Consider the following 22,538-nt stretch of genomic DNA (forward strand, 5'->3'; position numbering starts at 1 on the left):
TGTCCCTGAGAAATATAAGGTGGGAGTATTACTTTTTTCCATAACAGCTGTTAGGCCCCTCCATAACATGAACTGACGTTAAAACGAGCTAACGCTATTTATTGATTAATCTTTTCTTTTTTGTCTTCCCTGGGCACCGGAAGGTTTGGTCGTTTTGACATTGTTAATGGTTTCTGTCTCTCAGAGAGCAGGTAGAGTCTAATCAGTCAGNNAGTTAAATTAATGTGGGCTTTTTTTCATACTAAGAAATAATAGCACCAACTAGTTTTAGTATAAAAATATTGAAAGTTGCACCTTTTTTTTTTTTCCCCATTGTGGCGCCCCCTAGATGGACGGCGCCCTTAGCATTTGCCTATAATGCCTATGCCACGGGCGGCACTGAGTAAACACTGAGTGCGTCCTCTAAGGATGGACCCAAGGGAACATCGAAAAACACCTAGACACAAAATCGGTAACTCTCAGAGTACATGTCAGTAGGAGAAATGCTAATTTGAAATAAAAACACTCTTTGTAACAAACATATTTAAAAATAAAAAGACTTAACCAAAAGAAAACATTCTCACTCTTATAGCAACTCCATATTAACTGTTTAAAAAGAAAAAGAGATTCTGCCTTTTGTTTGATTATCATATAAATAATGATATTACATACACATTATGGTATGCCATTTAGAAAATTATCATTATATTATAATTACTATGTATACATTTATACATATCTAGATACATATTGTATGAATAATACAAATCATTTGGCACCCCTTAATTTTACACTTGTCTGGTGTGTAACATTTCTATTGGCAAGAATGAAATATAATATAGGTATGTTTTATTATGTATACATTGCAAATTAAATTATTTAAAATTACTAAGGAATGTCTGTGTTAACTTTTAAAAAGCAATTTAAACATATTTTTATAAGATGGCATTTTTATGTCTGTCAGTGCTCTCATGTATTTCATGTGATGTCGCATGTTTACAGAGATATTAAATGTATGTGTGTATGTATGTGTATATACAATGTATCTATCAACTTATTTTACTAATTAAATGTTTTATTTTTGTTCTTTATCTTTTTTAGTGATGCTCTATTTTAATAGTTCATTTTATTGTTTTTACTTTTACTTAATACTTGTATTTCTTGTGAAGTTCTTTAAAACATTTCTTTTCAAAAGTGCTGTACACATCAAGTTTATGATGATAATGACTATTATTACTCTGTCCAGTCCCTTGCCTTTTTGTGCCTGCTATAAGCCCTCCACAGCAATTCATCATTCACTGTGCTGATATTGAGTAAGGTGTCAATTCAATGATCCTCTGTTACCTTCACAGCTCATTTTCAGGGACTCTCGATAAGTGGACGTTTGGATGCCTAATGAAGCCAGAGAGGCTGAGGGTTGTTTGATTTTAGTGGTGTCAATACACTGTCACTGTCTCAGTGTTGTCCTTATGCACAAGAAAAATGACTTTCTTCGTAGGCACACATTTACACGATAGCAACATGTCATTATCACTAGGTCTATGCACAGTTGCCAGGTTGTGTTTGCTAAAAAATGTGGGCTACTTTAATGAATAGTGAAAGACTGAGTTATAATTAAGAACCAAGGTGTCAGTGACAGTGTAGCTGTTCTGTAATCAGTCAAAATATTTATCATCTTTGATATTAATAACATGTAGGATTCATATTTATTGAACCCTCCCCATCTTTAAGACTGGTTTGGGAGTTGTTTTTAGTTTATTCTGGATAATTATATTATGGACATTGTATTTAAGGTCAATTGGCCACAGCTATCCATACTTTTCCAGTCTAGCATCCAAAAAAGTGTTTACAGAGTCAGGTTGTTCATGTATGTAGGCTATAAGTGTACACATAAGGAAGAGAAAAAGAACAATATCTGCCTTTCAAACCACACCTTTGTTGCTTTTGAGCTTAATTAAGGAATGTTGATAAACTCTTTCTAGCCTACTTGCAGTTCACCTGAACAATATTTATGCAAGTCTTCTAGTTCCCATGACATGGACCCTGTTAACTGAGGCTGTTTTCTCCTCTTGTGCTGATCATTTAGTAACTTTCTATATTTTTTGTCTAGCTTTAAAGTTCCAGTGTAACATTTAAGATGATCTATTTGCAGAAATTTAATATAATATTCATAGGTATGCTTCCATTAGTGTTTAATCACCTGAAAATAAGAATTGTGTTTTCATTAGAATGAGCCATTTTTATCTACAGAGGGAGCAAGTCCTCTTTTATAGAGGCTTATATAGAGGCTGCTATATGTAATTTGTGCTGCTAGGGGATCTCTCACATTGAAACAATAACAAAAGATGAAGTTTAATGACATTGTAAAGTAGCGTGGGATCATGGGAGTGTCTTTACCACCATCCCATCAATGCAGTCAGCTTCTCCTGGTTAGGATTCCTTCAGGAGGTTTCTACCAGGAGCCAAATTATCTTGTCCTCTCTGACCCAATGACTAACACCGGTAGAAACCCTGATTAAAGCTTGTTCCTCTGATAACTCAAGATCCAGACATCTAATGACTACAATTCTTCATCCGGTTCAAATATAGAATCAAAAACTACCAAGACCTAAAAAGTATATGATAAATGTGTGGCTTAAAACTGGATAAAAAGTCAATTTATGACAGCTTCTGGCAGACAACCACAGCATGCACAAAGATATGATGCCATTTACAGGCGACTGGTCAAACCCAGCTTTACCTGAATAAAATGACAGATTTCTCTTTGTTTGAACATAGTTGGAAACAACAATTGTTGGCATAATGTAGTACACATCTCAGCAAAACATAGGTCTAGTCTTTATTGACATTTTAAAATGTTACATATTCTAGCTCAAATCTCTGCGGCCAATGAATATCTTATTATGGAATCTTTCATTCACTAAAGTGACTGAACGCTCAAAAAAAGACTTCACCAAATAGGCAGTTTGGGGTGAGGGTACCCCCCTCACAAACACCATTTTCACTCACAGCTAATGGGAAAGTGAAGAAGATCAAGGTTAGACTGTTACAGATGAGTGACTAAATCTGTTGGCCCGTTATCACAAGACACTGAAATACAAACAGTCCAAATGTTTTCATAGCTGGAATCAGATTCCATAAAATGCCCCATTCCTATTTGGGTAAAACTGTTTCTATTGGACATCAGGATCTTCACTGTTATCACTCTCTCTCTCTCTCTCTCTCTCCCTCTCTCTCTGTCTGTATCTGCGTTTTTGTCTCTTACAGCGCTCTACATCAGGAGACGGTCTAAGTCATCCTGATCCACCTTAAGAGTTCAGTTACTGTACAGATACTTTGGTAGGGGACCTGTGGATCAAAGAGGTGCCAGACCCCATGTCTGGATTTGAGGGCGTCTCAGAGATGCTGAATCCAATGCTTTTGGAATTTACGGAGCAGTAACGGGCTAAACTTACACTGAGACTTGTATAAGCAGCGCATCAGCAGAAAAAGTGTGGAGAAGAGAGGGAAGAGGACGCCGAGGGGAGGGGGGCACTGCTTTAAAAACTTTATAAACATTACCAACAAAGTGTAGCTCCGCTACATTTTTTTTTCTTTAAGCGGGTTCCTCTCCAGCCAGCAAAATTTCACCCAAAAGCAGACAACAGGATCGTCCTGCGCTGACGCGACTGGTCGGCAGGAAGCGGCTGGTGGCGGCGGGGGTCCTGGGGGTCGTTATGGTTCTGGTTTTGGTTATTCTCATCCCAGTTCTCGTCAACACAGCGGGGACGGCGGCGCACTACGAGATGCTCGGTACCTGTAGGATGGTGTGCGACCCTTATGGCACCAAATCTCCGAGCAGCACCGCTACGGCAGACACGGTCAGAGACAGCAGCCTCGTTCAGTCTTTACCCACTTTTATCCAAGGTCCAAAAGGGGAATCAGGTCGTCCAGGTAAGGCAGGTCCGAGGGGACCTCCCGGCGAAGCAGGACAGCCCGGCCCAGCGGGGCCACCTGGAGAGAAAGGTGATCCGGGCAGACCTGGTTTACCAGGACCTCCAGGACCCAACGCTGCTGCCGGCGCAATAAGCGCAGCCACCTACAGCACCGTGCCCAAGATCGCCTTTTACGCAGGGCTGAAAAAGCAACACGAGGGCTACGAGATGCTCAAGTTCGACGACGTGGTGACAAACCTGGGAAACCATTACGATCCGACCACCGGGAAGTTTACGTGCTCCATCCCCGGGATTTATTTCTTCACTTACCACGTCCTGATGCGCGGAGGGGACGGCACCAGTATGTGGGCTGATCTGTGCAAAAACAACCAGGTAATAGGAATTGTGTACAAATTAACGAATAGTAATGATGCAATCTTACTACAGTGTTTATTTTTGAAAAGCTTGTTGTTTGAGTAAACGGAGTCAACACTGTTCTGTTCCGCTCTGTCTTTTATTACTATGCAGTAATAAAGTAAGGTTAGTATGAAAAAAAAAACAAGGCAAGAGGGTGTGTGTGTGTGTGTGTGTGTGTGTGTTGGTGGATACAAACACTTGTACAGGGAATTGGTACCTAGAGGCAGGAAGCAAAGCCTGGTGATGGATTTGATCGATGGGTTTAACGGGTCAGAGGTCAGAATCTGGTGTCGTCCTCCATCACTGAGACTGGATGGAACGAAGTCTGAGCGCTTATTAAAATGTATTATATTATATTCCTATAATTTAACTTCTGCCCTATTTTATATATTAGATTCTGTTTTTTTTATTTTATGAGCATGGTTGGAGGGATCGTGGGAACCTGGGAAGATTTAACCCTGTGAGTGTTTTTACATTTGATTTTTGATCTTCATTTCAGATGTTTTAAAATGTCCTTTAAACAGGTTTATTTCTCCATATTTTACATCTCTTTCCACAATATAAATAATTATTAAGTATGATATGTAACCGTAAATGTCTCTTATGTATATGTAATCACCTCATATACTGTCTAAGCTGCAGAAATGCATCATGTTTGATGGTTGGATGTTTGAGGCAAAATAAATGAATGAATACATAAATACACATTTTGTCCAACTGCGGTAAATGCCAAATGTTACTGTAAAATTTAAAGTGTGTTCCAGCTCCAGCTTATAGTTTAGATATTAAAATAGTAATATTAATATCATTCTGTCATAGTTAAATGAATGCATTAAGGGAAAATGTGTGGTCAGCTTTAGAAATAGGTTTACACCTGGAGGTAACAATTTATGAGTATAATTCCAAAAGTAAAAACAAAGAAAAACGAAGAAAAACACCCCAAAGTACACTACATAGGACTACTGCTGAAACAACAACATAATAATAATAATAATAATAATAATAATAATAATAATAATAAAACGCCTGATGACCTACAGAGGCCCTTTGCTGTCTCCTGACTCCTCTGTTGTGTTTGTCCTGCTCTCTGTAGTGATCAGGCTGTCAGCAACAGATCTAATCCGTGGGGCAAACTAGTGTTGCAGTGTTGCTCCACCAAGCACATCCCTCCTGTCAGCTGGCTACTGTAACACACACCGAACACAGCAAACATCTCTGGGATTAAACCAGCAGAGCTGCACGCCATGAAAAATCAGATGCTGAAAGACATGTTTCAATTAGGTGTACTGCTCCTGAGACTTTCAAACATGTTTAGAGGAGGAAAAAAATACAATTCTGTGAACACAAGGGACTGCTTTTCGCTTGATTTGAATAATTAAAATAACTTTTAAAATGTGATTTCAGTAGTTGAAGCAACTCATTTCACTACGAAGTAATTGGTGGAATGATCAAAAGCCTTTTACTTATTTGTTGCAATCAGCCGCATCCTGTATGGTTTAAAGATACTGTTTTTTTCCTTGATTTAAGAAGAGTTTGAAGTGCAAACATTGTGCAAAAATTCTTCCCTTTTTAACACCTGGGGACATCTTTGCATGAAAATAAAATAATTAATACAATTAATGCTGTAATGGAGTGATAGTGACAATAATTTGAGATGTATTAGCATGCAAGTATAATAATAATAATAATAATAATAATAATAATAACAATAATAATAATAATCTAAAAATACTGAAAAAAATAAAATACTGATGTCACATGAGATTGAAAAGTTAATTCTGAGATTGTGATTCAAAAGCTTCACTATATAAATGAATTTCTGAAAATGGACCATTGTGATTCAGTCATTCTTTAATTCTTTAGCAACCTATAATTATTTGGCATCTGGATTCATAATGATGTTACCATGAAAGTGCAAGCTGCCAGATAAAGGTGCAACTGTTTGGCATTTTATTTCCTGTAAATATGCAAGGCAAGTTTAGTCTTCTTTTGGTCCATACAGCTGCACACTTATAACCAAAAAATTTAATTAAGATCAATCCCGTCCCTACTGAGGTCTTCAAGTTTGTGTAAAATTATCATAAAAGTCAGACACCTGTTCTCCCGAAATTCCAAGAAAGGAGAATGCAGATATGTCTTCTCTTATGACTGCTGCTGTTTGTTCAAAGTATTTTGTTAGAGTGTCATTCTAAATTGTATCCAGACTGTCCTTCTACAGATCCATACTGACATCCTCTCTGTATTATATAATAGAAAAAACAATGGCACCATATAAAATATTGCAGGAAATGAGCAGGTTATGTTTTCATAATTTTGCTGTAAAATAAAATTTTAAGGGAGGCTTAAAGTCTTACTAACACTGATGGATTTTATTAAAAATAGAATAAAGGGGATTAACGTGGGTAAATTATTTTCACACTCAAGTTTTTACACACACATAGGCCTGAAATACAGGGTAGATATGCAAATGTGGCGACATAGTTGAGTGATGGCCTGCCACATAGCTACACCCTAGGAGCAGTTAAGGGTTTGGTGTCTTACTCAGGGAATCTCAGCAGTTCCCAGGAGGTGGAACTGGCTCAAGCTACCAGGCCACACTCTATACTGGGTCCATGCTGAACCTTAACCAGCGACCCTCCGCTTTACCAGCCAAGTAACTACTGCTGCCCAAACTTTAAACTAAAGTTCAAAACTTGGTCAGGACATCCATAAATGATACTACCAAGTGTGACCTTATCGTGACATCATCCATCAGTTTGTCTCAAGCCTCAAGTTTGGCATTATGGTTGTTGCCATGACAGTTTGTTGGAGCCAGCGGATGTTTCGTATTGCTAGTTGAGCTGCTCTCATTGGCTGCGCATTTTCGACTCAGTCATAAAAGGAAACAATGGTGGCTTGCCTGGTAATGCACACTCTTATTACAGGTAATGAGTATACTGAAATATATTTCTGGAACAATTTAAGATGAGAAATAAGCAATGCAGAATTGTTTGATCATCACTGTATAGTTTGACAGTTTGATCTGAATTTTGTGTGTTGTGCTAGATGGGACCATAATTTACAAAAGGAATCATAAAGTATGGAGTGAGACCATAAACTCATTAGAAAACTCATTAGTTGACTTGATTAATAAATCAAGTGAGAAGTCGGGTCATTCCTCCATAAGAGTGCATGGTATCGGTTTTCATTGCAGCCAATGGAGCCCTGCTGGCCATAACACTTCTGCGTACTGTCAGTACTACTACATACTGATAACTGGCAGCTCAGGACATAAATGATGTGTGTCCAGGATGTCCAGGATGCATATGTAAAATTTAGTTGGTTAAACAGATACAGATAATGGTGTGGGTGATAATCATCCCCCATTAGATTCATACAGGGATATGAATAACCATGTTATGTTGTTAAGTGTTATTGACAGATGAAGTTGATGATATGAAAACTGCATATTCAGTCATGAACATGACTTGGTGCAGGGCCATTTCTAGACATTTTTAGTGTTCTCAGCCAGACATCCACTGGGGCCTCTGTGAACTTGATCTTTTCATAACTAAATAATTTCATTGTATTATCAATTCATTCGGCTTTATTCAACACGCATTCTATATACATTTAATTTTTTACCACCTAATACTGTCCACAATTACCCAAAAGCAGCATGCACTGCCAAAATTATGACAAATCATTGTTGCAAAAATAAATTGTGTGTCACCACTAGTATGATCAAGGTTTAGTAAGATTTGGTAAGCTACAGCAACACTGACTGTTGGTAGGAGACAGGATGTGAACAGTGTTACTATCACAAGTTACTATCTGTTTGTGTCACAAAAATATTTGTATTCATATTTATAGTGGCGGGGGCCTACCCTGGCAGTTGAAATCATCTAGTCTGCTTCATTTTCTGCATTAAATTGTTTTTTACAGTATCATTTATACTATAATAACTACTGCTGCAAATACAAAACAAAACATACAAAAAATAAAATGTAATAATAAATAAAAATGGATATTTAGGAATTTAGGTACATGGATATAATTATCCATGTACCTAAATTAATCAAATAATAAAGCATAGTTTGTATTAGAATCCCACATTCAGAAAAAGAAAAAAAGTCTGAACAGAGCCTAAATTCATTTTGTGTAACTGTTAATGTCATGGATAGAAATCAAGGATTTAAAATATTAAAGCTTTTACATAGAAATTAATCTGTTACATTCCAGTCATTGTCAACCAAGTTCACACAATGTTAGGTCAGATCGTAAATCACTCACATGAAAGTAACAAGCAAATCTCAAGTCTGTAAAAAAAAAAATGTTAGTATAGTTTCTTGATCCCCTTTAGAAAATTAATTCTCTGTATTTGACCCATCCTAAGTACTAGGAGCAATGGGCAGCCACTCTCGACTCCCAGGGAGCCACTCCAGATCTGCATCAAGGGCACAGACGGGAGAATTAACCTAACCAAAGCACCTGGAGAAAACCAGCACGCATAGGGAAAACATGCAAACTCCACACAGAAAGTTGGTTGAGTGTGGCTTTGAAAAAAATTATATGCAAATTAATTAGGTTTTTTGTTTTTTGGACATCCTGACCTGGCGCCTTTCTTCTATATTTAGCGGATTCTCAATTGTGGTGGCTATTAGTCTCAAGTCTCACTAGTTAGGTTAGCTATACATTTCCAAATCCAAAATGAAAAAAGTCTCTAAAATAAAGAATTTAATCATGCTGGTATATGGCTTCAGACAGATTTTTATCTTATTTTTTTGGCCAAGAATGTTTGCTTTGATGGTAAAGTTTTCTGACCCCTGGTGTTGTGGATCTGTTTACATCCACATACTGTGCACAACTTATCTCTCAATCTATGCAGCTACTGTACGCGCATGCACCTGACAGATTGCTGAATGATTGAAAATGGGACTGAAAGGGTCAGGTGTACAGACACAAATATTTCAGCTTCTAATGGCCATTAGCAGGGCTGCAGACAAAAAGTCTTGTGCTTGATGTCTACTTAATGTGTGTCATTTGTCCATGATTGTTTGCACGTGTACATTCCTGCAGGTGCGTGCCAGTGCCATAGCCCAGGATGCAGACCAGAACTATGACTATGCCAGTAACAGCGCTGTGCTGCATCTGGAACCAGGAGACGAGGTCTACATTAAACTTGATGGTGGCAAAGCTCATGGAGGCAACAACAACAAGTACAGCACGTTCTCTGGATTCATCATCTATGCTGATTAACAACACAACACATCCTTCAGCTATTACAAACCTCATGGCCCAGTCCTTCTACAAATTTCCCGTGCAAATAAGATGCTCAGACTTTTAAACATGTGCGGAAAAAACCACTAGTCTTCATAACCTGCATATTATTTTATTTTCTACATTCTGCCATCATCACAGTCCTCAGTGCAAGTGACTTTGGACTATAACATTCATGAAATGGTTGAATTGTGTGGATCAAATCATATAACCTATAATCATAAACTATATTTATGGTGATAATTAATAGGTAAGCTGTTAATGTATGTGCTATTTCCTTTTTCTTTATATAATGTTGTGAAGATAGCAAGGAAAAGCTGAACAACACTTGAAGTGCAATATGATACACTGGAAGAAGATTATAATTCCTTCACAGTATTTAAACCTGTACACAGGATACAATATATATTTTTTCTCATGTTCTGATTTTAATATTAATCATTATCTACTGATGATGGTGATTCCTCATCATTGGTTTGCAGCACCACTTCCATTAAAGCATTATTGAAATTCTTTCATGAATGGATTTTACACAATTGACAACTCCTAAGCCTGTTCAGAACAGAGCAGAAACACTGTTGCTTATACCACTGGTTCCCAAACTGGGGGTTCCGACCCTCACTAGGGGTCCCCAGAGCTTCCTAAGCAGTTGCAAAGCCTTCTTGATTTTAAGGGGTAAAAAAAAAACTCAGACAAAAAACAAATCACTCTTTAAGTTACTGAAGTACACGGTTAAAACAATCAAAGAGTTATAGGACAACAAGAAGATGATAAGGAAACACTAAATTTGTCAAAAAAAAGGGTTATTTATGATTGTTTAATAAATACATAATACAGACAGAAAATTGTATAAAAAGCTCCAAAAATATCAGGAAAACACATCTCTGATGTTATAGCCACAGGAAATAATCTACTTGTCTCAAGATGCTCTTTACTCTAAATCCCACATTTCCTTTCCGATGACTGCAGGCTATTTCTGTCATAGGTAATACATGTTTCAGCAATAATGTCAAAAGGAGGAGCTACCGGCATCTGTGTGTGCAGCCATTCTAGTCCTGATCGAGACGATTTTGGCTTAGCCCTTTAAAATCCAATCAGACATCATTTAATTAGGTTTTCCACAATTAAGCAGAAAATACAATACAATACAAATTAAAACAAAAATGTAGTTAGTTATCAACATTATTTATTTATTGTTGACAGAACATTGGTCCCTTAAGGATAAAGGTTGGGAACCACATACTCACAAAACACTAAATATCAGGTTTGGTCTCTTTTATGTCCAGTAGCCCCACATGTTTCTGGATAACTCATTTTATTTATTAATTGTATTATTACTCTCAGCTCCTGAATGCTCGGTGTTCCAACAATTGAGCGACCCCCAGTCAGAACCTTGGTCAACTTTCTCATTTTTGAAGATGGTTAACAGATAAGGGATATAGGCTATAGATAATCATATTTTAAGCAAGCTAATGTTAACAAAACTGTTACTAACTAGCTAGCTAATCTACATAAATTAGATTACTGATCTGATAGCAGATGTTAACAAAATGCAAGGTAATTAGCTAGCTAATGATTAATGTAGATTAGCTATCTTGTTAGCTAGCATTTTGTTGACATTAGCTAACAGTAGCTAAACTGAGATGTGATTATATATGTATATAATTTTTTTTATATATACAAATTTTGAAGATGGCTAGAATGTAAAAACGATATACACAAAGTTGACCAAGGTTCCAAAAAGGGGCAGGACTTAGGAAGGATCAATTGTGCCATCTAGCCCACAGTATTTGTATTTGCTTAAGTGCTGGGATTTCATTATTCAAGTGTGTCTCAGTGAGCTCTAATAAACGTCCACACAATAATGGCACTGTGGCAAATACCAGAAATACATCAAACAAGCAGAGGCTTGACTACTCCCACATACCACAAGTGTGGGTATTGGTACTGCTACATAGTCACTCCAGCTTACCAACCCTACTCCACTTTCTTGATTATTGACCCACCCACTGCATTCCACTCTACTCCATCTACTTAAAGAAACAGTCAAAAAAAAATCCAAGACAGTAGCTTCTATGGGTCTAAACATTTCATTTCACTAGCAAGGACAACACCATACATAAGATATGTCTGAATGATTATTAACAAAACAAAAAGATGATGAGCAAAGCTTTAAATCTTGTATTTTTTCCGATGCTGCGCAATTTGTTTGGAAGCTTCTGTGGAAAATCTGCTGTAGCAACTGGGTACAATGGACCCCCTTAGGACCCTATGGAGAGTAGGCAGAAGAGTAAGAAATAAAAAATGGGTGCGAGGGGAAGGACTTAGAATATGAGAGTAAAGGAGGAGGGGAGGGTTAGGGTTAGGGTTAGGCATACGTGAGGTATGGTCCTGCTTGTGAAACTCTGCTAATAGGTGCAAATTTAAATATCTTTTGCAGCCATATCCGCCTCCCTGCCCTTCCATCCCCCGACCTGTCAGCCAAATGACACAATTTACCACAAATGTCTCTTCTCCCAGTGCAGTTGCAAAATCATTTTGCGGTATTTTTCCTCTAACCTCTTGTTACACAGCTCTGTAACACTCAATTTACACTTCCTTTGTGCTATTTTTGACTGTTCAATTACAAATCAAGCTTTATTATGTGATTATTCCAGGTACATGGTTAAAATATTGTACTGTTTTGTTGGCAGCTAAATGGTTGTAGAAAATAATTAAATGCAGGTAATGTGAAGCAGCCTAGACAACTTTCCACTCCTGGTATAAACCAAATACAGATATGAATACAGATATTTTTGTGACATAGACAGATACATGGTACAGATACATTTGTTTGTTCGTTAGTTGTTCAAGGTGCTCACACAATGTTAAAGAATAGAAATAATACTTATATTACAATCTAACACAATATATATAGAATAAAAATGGACTGTACTTATTTAGCACCTTTCAAGTCTTCCAACCACTCAAAGCACTGTACACTACATGCCACACTCACTCATCCACACACATTCTTACATTGATGGCAGTGGCTGCCATGCAAGGTGCCACTTACACTTTACCGGTGATCAAACCACCAACCTTCTGATTAGTGGATGACCCGCTTTACCTCTGAGCCACAACCACCCACAAATGTATATATAGGTATATACATATGAGTAAAAAATATAAATAAAAATGGAAATGGAAATAATAATAATAAGAGCCTATGCAACTTATAGTAATAATAATAAAATATATACAATAGATGCTGATATATGCAAAGTAATGTATGCCACAGTATGTGACTGACAGAAATGAAATGAGTAATAGTAGTGAGTTTTTAAAGATTGTGGTATTGCAGAAGTTATTAATTATTACAAAGAATGAGGGAATAATTACAAGAATTACATAATAATTACAAAGAACTGATTAGCATTGCTATTATTATTTCCCATTATTTTCAAATTTTCTACAGATAACATTGTTATTGTGAATTATTTTGACCTAAACCATGAGAAAAATCTGATATTGTGACAGTTTGTGCTAGTATTTGACCAACAATTGCTAGGCTAGACTGTGCACAACATTTTGCTAACAAGATAAACAAAGATACTCCTTCCTATTTAAATGCTTTATGCTAAATTAAACACAATGGAAGTGTTTCCCCCAAAATGTCAGACTGTTTAACCACACAGCAAACAAAGTTAATTTAATTCAGTGCTTCCTGAGATTCAGGGGTGAGTTATTAAAAGCCAAACATTAATGCTGTTAAGGGCATACAGCTCACATACCTTTAGGTACAGTGTAGACCTACTGAAACAAATAAAATTGAATTGAACATGGAATATGAAATCTTTAATGAATCAGTTATTACCAACCAACTATGGCTGTTGGTCATTGACAGTAGTGGTTGTACCTTTGACATTATAATCACAAAGTTTGCCAGAGCAGACTGAATGTGCACACATTCTTTTTTTGCCCATGAATGCGTCATGACTGGAAGATGTATGATGTTACATGAAACCAACATACATGATATTGGTACAGTATCTATCAAAGTAGAAAAAGCTCTGATTCAAAAATGTGGTGAAATAAAAAAGAAAGTTCCTAAACATCAACAGTATAGTGTAAATATAGTAATAGACTTTTGGCTGACAACATGGTTGTGCTGGCACCAGTGCTTTTATTTGGCTGGGAACCAGTGACTCACAGTACAAACTGGCTATAAATATGGAAACTGCAAGAAACAGTCGAGGGGTTTTTCACATGGCATCACAACAAATGAATGACAAATTAATGTTTACCAGTTCCATCCAAGCAGCAACCATGGCTCCAATATGTCTACAAGACTCTATTATGTTTATTTAAGTTGTTTACTTGATTGACTGTGTTCACGCCTAACTTGTCAAATTCTGTAGTTTGGTCAGTGGCCCTCTGCTCCAAAATATGACACCGTAGGTATCCCTTGCGATGTGCCGCCAGATGTAGCCTTGTGTAACGAGCCTAAATTACCTTTTTAAAATTATATATGTAATTAACTGGCCAAGTAGTTTTTGTGCATAATCTTAAGCAAATTGCGTCTGTTTCACGTTTACCACGCAAGCATTATTTTGAAACTCTTACTGGACATTGTATATTTATCATTGCTAACTTCACCGTGGAGCCCTGCATGTCCAGACAAAAGACCTACAAAGTCCAATTTTGTAGCAGAAAGCGACTGACCAAGCGGTAGTATTTGACAAGATTTTTTTCACCTGTCCGTATGTTTCTGAAAGATTTAAGGAGAGAAATAGGCAATGCAGTAAAAGAGTATTGATTCATATTTGATCAGCAGTCTAGTTGGACTGATCTGAGTTTCGTGCGCTGGATGGACTCACTGAGAATGACTTGTCAATCACAAGGTAGCCACGTCCTATAAGCATACTCTGCTTTATCATTTATTTTACTATAAATGGGACCATAATTTACAAAATGAACATCATGCTATATTGAAGAAGAATTAAAACTAGCCATATAAATAATAAACTCATTAGGAAACTTGAGTTTATTATATATAGTTTACTGAACTAATAAATCAAGTCAGAAATATGGTAATTTCTCCTTAAAGCCCAGTTCTATTGGATTTCTTTTTTGCAGCCTATGGAGCTGCTTCCTGCTGGCCATTAGAAAGACTGCAGGTTTAAGGCACTTTCGCATTGGCTTCATTTCACAGACCCGGGACCTCTGTCCACTAACTGGCTGTCAATGGTCTGTACTTAGTTTTGATGCATTGCTTTTCCTCCTAACTTGTCATCAACAGTATTAAGCTACTTTACATAAAACAACTATGACATCATCACTTTTTTTCTTGACCATATACATTATTTTCCCTAGGAAATGTATTACATATTGTTATTCTATATATATGGAGTTGTAATAACAGTGTGTATTGCAATGTGAACTTAAAGCACTATGCAGCAATAGAGAATAATTTATCAATCTACAGTGTCATGTATCTTAAAAATAGTAAAATGTGGATCCCTGTTAGGAATCATGTGTAAATACTGTACCTATCCCATGTATAGAATGCCAGGAGAGAGCAGAGGAAATGATTTTAAGTAACCGATTAATCCACTCATTAAGTCAGTAATCACTGATCGTCTTGAAGTTATAGCCTCACCAGTGTATTCATGTGAAAGGCATATGTATGGTAGATACAGTGTCAGGTATGTGCAATACTATAAAAAACTTGCACTCTTCTTTTGTCTACAGTCACCTGTGTACTGTTACCTCAACCATGTCTCCATTAAATGGATGGAAGTAAAACTGCGACTTGTGTTTTTTTGACGGTGAGTCTCCATTTTACAATTGACCTTCTCATTTATCATGCAAAATGAATGTAGTGGTATTATGAGAGAAGACACTAAACAAATGATAAATAAATAAAGGTTAATTTCGGTTATCAAAGTTTATTAATTATCAAAAGATAATAGAAAATGACTTTAATTAATATTAAAGTTCCTCGGGGCACCACCCTTAAATACGGAAAACAACAGCCAATAAATGATTGATCAGTCTCATAAAATACACTAAACTATTAAATTATTAATATAGATTACATTAATAACTATAACCAAAATCAGTATTAATAGTTAAAGTTAAAGTTAAAATCACACACTCTTGTTTGAAATTTAATAGGCCAGCATGTATAAACACAAGCATTTATTAAAGGAATAATAAAAGCAAACAGAGGAAAATACACAATATACAATCTAACTTAAGGGGAACTAAGCTAAAGGAAAAGGTGTGTGTCTGTGTATGTGTACATGGGGGGTTGCGCAGATGTTTTAGCTGAGCAACAAACACGTGTTGGTTACAAAGAGCATGGAGGAGCGGGAGGGTTTGATTTCCCTCTCCTCATGTGTGTGCTGAGGTTTAGGCCGAATTTAGGTGTGTATGTGTGTGTGTGTGATCTTAGATTAACAGCGCAGATGAAATGGAGTTAGCTGCATGCAAAGATGGTGTCTGTGTGAAGCATAACATCACAACATAACCTGAACAAAAAAAAAAGACATCAGTGCAGTAACATTAACAGTAATTAAACACTCTTTGCTTAGCCTAGTTATCTGAAACTGTCTATGCCCAGTACGTTACCAACAGTCCGTGAAAGGAGTGAGATAGAATAGTTTCTGTGGTGCTGCGTCTATCAGCCGCCTGTAGTAGAAAAGCCAGGCTGAGAAGTATGGAGTATGGAAGCCCATTTCCGCCAATATGAAGGGGGAAAAAAACTTAGTATCTCAAAATAATGACTTACTATCTCAATATTTTGACTTAGTATATCAATATTTTGACTGTGGCTCAGAGACAGAGCGGGTTGTCCACTAATTGGTTCGATCCCCGGCTCCTCCCGCCACGTGTTGAAGTATCCTCGAGCAAGATGCTGAACCCTGAATTGCTCCCGATGCCGTGCATCGGTGTGTGAATGTGTATAAATAGCATTGCTATGGCTAACATAAATTACCAGTTTCTCAGTTACTCTGAGGTTAATGAGAAAATATTGGTTAGTGGTGTAAATCTGTTAGGGTGAGATACAGAGGGAATGGCACCTAAAATGAATTCATTTTTGGAGTGTGTTGAATAAGGACATGTGTATGACTGTGTGTCATAATGAGGTGTGTCCTAAGCAGTGATCTTATGACCCATCAAATTAAAAGCCCAATTAAATCACACAAAGTGAATGAATATTTAAATATTAAAGGTTTTTAAGATTTTTGTTTTTCTTAAAAGAATAAATTAGACAGGTCTGACATAATGCAATACATAAGAATCCCCATGTTAAAAAAACTTTCTTACTGTTTATGTAGGCAAGGGGGGAAGTGGTGAAGGTCAGTGAAGGAGACTGCTGAAGACAATGTTCACACCTCTAGTAGTGCTCCAGATGGAGGATGGGGCCAGGGCTGACAGCACAGCAGCACAGGGACCTGCTAAAGGTTGATCAACCTGTGCTGTAAATCATCCCATCCAACACCTATCATCCCCAAAATACAGGTTTATAATAACAGGACTGCCATTATAAGACAATATTTTACACATTTTTATTTTATGCAAACAAACTCAAGGCTAGTCTAACCCTACTCTAAATAAAATTAAAAAAAAGTAGCAGCTCATATTCTCTGGGCCTTTTTATGTATTTTTCACACAAAAACACACACATTTCCACAAAAACAATACATACAAGGTAAATAAATGTAATTAAATTTTTTTAAATTTTTTTTTCAGAAATCTGACGTATCTGTGATGGTCAAAACAAAAAACATAGTAAAAATGCAGACTCTAACCTTCTGTAATGGCCCACTTACGTACTTTTAGTGACATCTAGCAGTGTAGTTGTAGATTGCAGATTGCAACCACCTGAATACCGCTTCCCTTTCAAGCGTGTAGGAGAAACTATGGTAGCCATCAAACACATGAAAAATGCAAAAGTGACTTCCAGTTATGGCATTGAGGTGAACGGATGTGCTGAGCGAGCACTCCCAACCCGGTCTGCTAAATCCCCTAGATTAGAGCTGTTTCAACCATTTGATATCTCAAATTTATGATGTCAGGGGATAAGACACGAAGGACTAAAGGCAAACCAACCCAGAACCTATAAAAAGGTGAAGAAAACACGGCGGGAAAAGACGGCGGTGACATGACTGACAAACTCGAGGCTATGGATAGCTTGCAAGCTAGCATCGGGGCTATCCACAAAGAAATACTGGCTATCCGCTCGGACGTGAAGGAGGAATTGGGCTGTTTCCGTGACAACCTCTCCAGAGATATGAAGACAGATTTGGCTAGTTTCAGAGAGGACGTTAATGAAAAACTGAACGAAATTGTGACCGATTTGAAAGAAACCAGAGATAGGGCCGAAGAGGCGGCACAGCGTGTATCAGACATGGAGGAGTGGACCGCTGTGGCGAAAGACGTGCTGTCTCAAACTTTGATTAATCAAGACCAAATCCAAGCCAAACTGACTGATTTAGAGGCACGCTTACGGAGAAATAATATTCGCATATACAGGATTCCCGAGGACGTAGAAGGAAGCAACTTGCAAGAGTTTATTGAAAGTTTTATTAAAGCCGAGCTGTCGCTTCAGGATACGGTACTTGGCATACAGCGCTGCCACCGCGCACTGGGACCTAAACCACCACAGAACGCCAACCCCTGTTCGGTGGTGAACCAAGGAGTTGGTGCTGTGCTCTGCGTGGAAAAAAGGAGAGATCCGCCTTGATCAACAGAGGTTGTACTTTGACCAAGATTACCCGGCAGAGATCCAAAAGAAGAGGAGAGCTTACGTCCCCATCAGAAAGCTTCTAAAAGAAAAGGGCCTCCGTTTCCAAACTCCGCCGCCAGCTAAGCTTCGGGTGTTTTTTGAAGGTGGTCCCGTCATTTATAACGACGCAGCATTATCATGGCCTCCATGGAGGATCTGGGAAACAGGGGGCTCGCGCCGGACGATAACATCAGGGAGAGACCCTCTACCGATGGAGATGCTGAAGAAACTTTCCTGGGTGACGTGGATGCCAAACGACGGAACCTGGACACACACGGCGAGAGGGCATGGAAGAAACTTAGCGGATTTTGCCGCAACACCGCAGACACAGTCTCCACGCCGGAGTGAACACCACCCTAACAACTATTTGTCATCCCTGTGGTAAGATCTTCCAACACAGTGACTTAAACCAGCATAAGAGTAAAAACTGATCCTGCTCAAAATGAAGCACTGTGCCCTTTTTTTTTTCATAACCCCGTCTGCACCAATGTCTGTCTGGGAGGAATGCTTTTGTTTACTGTTAATAGATCAAAATATCAGACCGTTGGTCTGGGAGCCGTGTTCAAGCTATTCCGGGTGTGCACTGAACTGATACTCATTCCTGAGCTATCCCAGTTGGCACTGGAGAGCCCCTTCATACACTGGAGGTTTTTCTCTCCAATTAGGACTCCTTCTTAAGAGGAAATTTTGTTATGGAAGTTGTTTTTTCTTTAATTTCTGTAGGGGATACACTACTTAATAATAAAGATAATTAATCACTGAAGATTAATAATACACTCGTAAATGGGGCACCACCTCCGTTGTTTAGCTACTGGAATAATCCGGAGGAAATTATTCCACAGATCTAATCAAATCAATTTCAAATCAATTTATTCAATCTCATGTTCTGAAGTAGTGATTTCTTTTACACGATTCATCGATTTCCCCGCATCAAATCAAACCTGCACCGACATCACAGACTCAGACAATATGGTTATATTTGTATTTACTAGACTAAGGCAGGGGTAAAATTGAGTAAATAGTAGACACAAATACAACAAACAACAGAAAATGTGGACAGTAAATTAATTATTGACTATTAAGTGATTCAGAAGCGATGATGGAATTTTTTGATCGGTGGCAGTAAGTTTTAAAAATTACGAAAGTAACTTTATAACTACGATGCCCTAATCAAAAATATTCAATTCTCTTAAACTGAAGTGATGGAGATTAAAGCTTAACAGACCACCAACTCTTTCATGGTGTGTGAACCCAGCAGGGTATCGCAGTTTTCAGCTCCTTGTCGTAGAGATGAGTTTGGAAGGAATCCAGGCTCCTTATTTTCCCGGATGCTCGACTGCAGGTGCGGGCTGCGGTCCAGAACCCCCGGTCCAAAGAACGTATCACACCGTAACAAATTTTCTTCAGAGGTGTCCGGTGTGGCGGTTTGCACCCGTCGTGTTCGTTGGGGGCCGATGGCCTTGGAGAATAAATGTCTTTGTAAAGCGGCAGGAAACTCTTTGAGCAGGGATTTGCTGCGACGTCCTTTTGGCGTAATGACAAAGTTTAAAATTAAGAGTGGTTTGGTTCAGCTTTAATTCCAGACTAATCACTTCTCCGTTTTGAAAAACTGGGATGAAACGCTGGTCTGCGACTTAAACGTTAGATTAAACTTCACCTTCTGTGATAAGGCGAACAATCCTGGCGGTATACCATTTCAGAATAAAAGTACCCTGGAAATGTACTTCAGCACCGAAGTTGTTTACGCAGAGTAAAATAATGCAGTTTAAAAATAATAATAATAAAAAGTAAAAAATGACGAGAAAAACACGAAATAAACGAACGTGAAGAGGTAAAGAACAAAGGGTAAAGCATAAGGGTAAAGCCTAAAGTAAGGATGGCCGGAGCTCATCCCTTATTTAAATCTTGTTCTAGAGGCGGAACTAGGGACGAGAGGCTGACTCAGCGCGTCACTCCTCCTTGGTGAACTTCCTGTTTGAAAGTAGTAACTTTTTAACTATAATCATCTTATTCAAAGTTCTAGATCATAATTCACCGTTCACGAACATTCACCCATGACTTTGTGACAATAGTTCACCATGTTTGTTATCATACATAATTATCAGAAAAACGTCCGTTTGGAATACCTTACGTTATACCAGAATCTTACCAAAAGGTGGCACTCGTGGCTCCATCAAACATTCCAGACCCATTTATACATGATTCTGTCAACTTCAGTTGATTCTTAAGACAGAAACATCAGACAAGCCATTACAGTTTGTGTTCTTCCTTATTCTGGATGTTAATATGTTAATTAGGAGAAGATGAAACTTTACTTAGTATTAATCAGGACTAAACCAATATCCATGTAAGAGTTCTTCTGCTGTAGACTGGAGCAAAGGCTTAATCAGTATTGGAATGTCGGGGTCCAACTTGGGCTCGCTCGCATAAATATTCTTTAAAACAGACAATGACAGTATACAGATGCTGGGATCCAAAGGAGTATTCTTCGTTTGGAGGTAGAACTGTCAGACTAAAAGGAGTGTGAAACACCTTCAGGACACTCTAATCCTTATTTACAGTCAAAAAAGGCACTTAATTATCACACATCTCCTGCAAGAACAATATTATTTCACGAAAACTTGGCATAAAGTGTCCTTTTTATCTGTGGAAGAAGGTTAAGTCGTAAACACAGACAGTCTTCCTTTCCTGCCTGGCACGGCAACGTCTTATCCTCCTTTTCCTGGGTCAAAAAGGTCAGAGAAAGAGGCCTTTCTGGACTCTCTGATGGACAAAATTAAACATTGAGATTATGTTTATTTATTAATTGCATTAAGGACAAATGAAATGTCTCTTGTAGATGAAGACGAGGACAAGGTCCTACAATAGTTACCTTACGCCTTGCACATTAGGGGATCTCTTGGCTCATATTACATCATTCAATAGACAAACCTGATTGGTTATCTGTTTCCAGTAATACTCCACATAGTTGCCGAGATGACCATTAGTGGATGGGTCTTGAGGGAAGATGGTGGAGCGCATGGACACCATGTCAACAACTGATGGTAAAAGGAATAAAGGTGAATTTAATTATAACAGCACTTGAGAGTATCAACCGACTGCTGCCCATATCAATACTCCATATTTCTCTGACTGAGTGGGTCTAATGAGAGGTTTCATTTACAGAGAATCATTTGATTAAATTCACCTCACTCCGGCAGACCTCACGTCAGTGGAGGAAAAGCTTTACTTTGTTGAGAATTGACTGGCAAAAGCTCATAAGACATTCAGAATTCAGATGCTTTTCCTTGAAAATGCAGCTGACATACGGAATTCATAAATACTTTAATTGGACAACCGTCACGTCTTTAAAGTAAGATGTGTTTTCTGAGACTTAAATTGCTGCTTGAGCTGCAACCTCGCTGACCCTCCACTCCAACTTTCCAAGGATGTACAGCATTTTTTCAAGCTAAAGCAAGCTGAAAAACTGTGGCTTTGTCTGAGTACAGTAAACAATAACACTGCAACAATCAATACGTGCATCGGTACGGAGCCCCAAAGTGTTCAATGTTAACTACAACTAACAACTAAATGTATGAATAAAGAGTGTAAAATAACAAATATATTGTGAAATTATTTAAGAAATCATTAATGAAAACCTCATCATTATGTAATGTTTTCTCACATTTAATTTGAGTTTTATTTATTTACAGATGCTAACCTGCTAAATGTGGTAGTTGTTGAGTCAGTTTGCCCATTATGGAAGCTAAAAACAGAAATACTGAATAAACAAACAATTGTTTAAGAAAATGTATTATTACAAATTATTTTGATTGAGGTTTTCTTTCTTATGTATGGGACAGGTGATCCCGGTTTCACCTTGGGCTCTCTATTTATGTCATATTATAACATTATTAACGTCCATACAACACATACTATATACTATATATGTCAATGCGTAGCGGGGAAACAAATCAGTCGGACTCATGTTAACTTGTCATTCTTTTTTAAATTCTCCTCAACATTTCTGTGTCCGGCTGCTGCGAGCTGATAACAAATGGAAACATAACCATAAACACATCATAACAATAAAATATCGCCTTCCCAAACACTTTACACTCCCCTTCATCATTTTAAAAGTGCGTGGCCCAGTAAGGTGCAAGCTGATCCTAAGGAGAAACAAAGACCATAAAAAACCAAAAGATGTGCCCGCT

The 22,538-nt window shown here is 37.8% G+C and overlaps 1 protein-coding gene across 1 annotated transcript; it reads left to right on the forward strand.

Annotated features, from left to right (window-relative positions):
* The first annotated feature begins 3,548 nt into the window (after positions 1-3,548).
* Positions 3,549-9,548, forward strand: c1ql3a (complement component 1, q subcomponent-like 3a). Its single transcript, XM_035654092.1, has 2 exons — positions 3,549-4,286; positions 9,369-9,548. The coding sequence occupies exons 1-2, from the start codon at positions 3,696-3,698 to the stop codon at positions 9,546-9,548; spliced, it is 771 nt and encodes a 256-aa protein (XP_035509985.1). The 5' UTR covers positions 3,549-3,695.
* Positions 9,549-22,538: the final 12,990 nt, after the last annotated feature.

This window comes from Morone saxatilis, unplaced genomic scaffold, assembly GCF_004916995.1.
Source record: "Morone saxatilis isolate NCDOM2014 unplaced genomic scaffold, NCSU_SB_2.0 Contig0, whole genome shotgun sequence".
Lineage (NCBI taxonomy): Eukaryota > Metazoa > Chordata > Actinopteri > Moronidae > Morone > Morone saxatilis.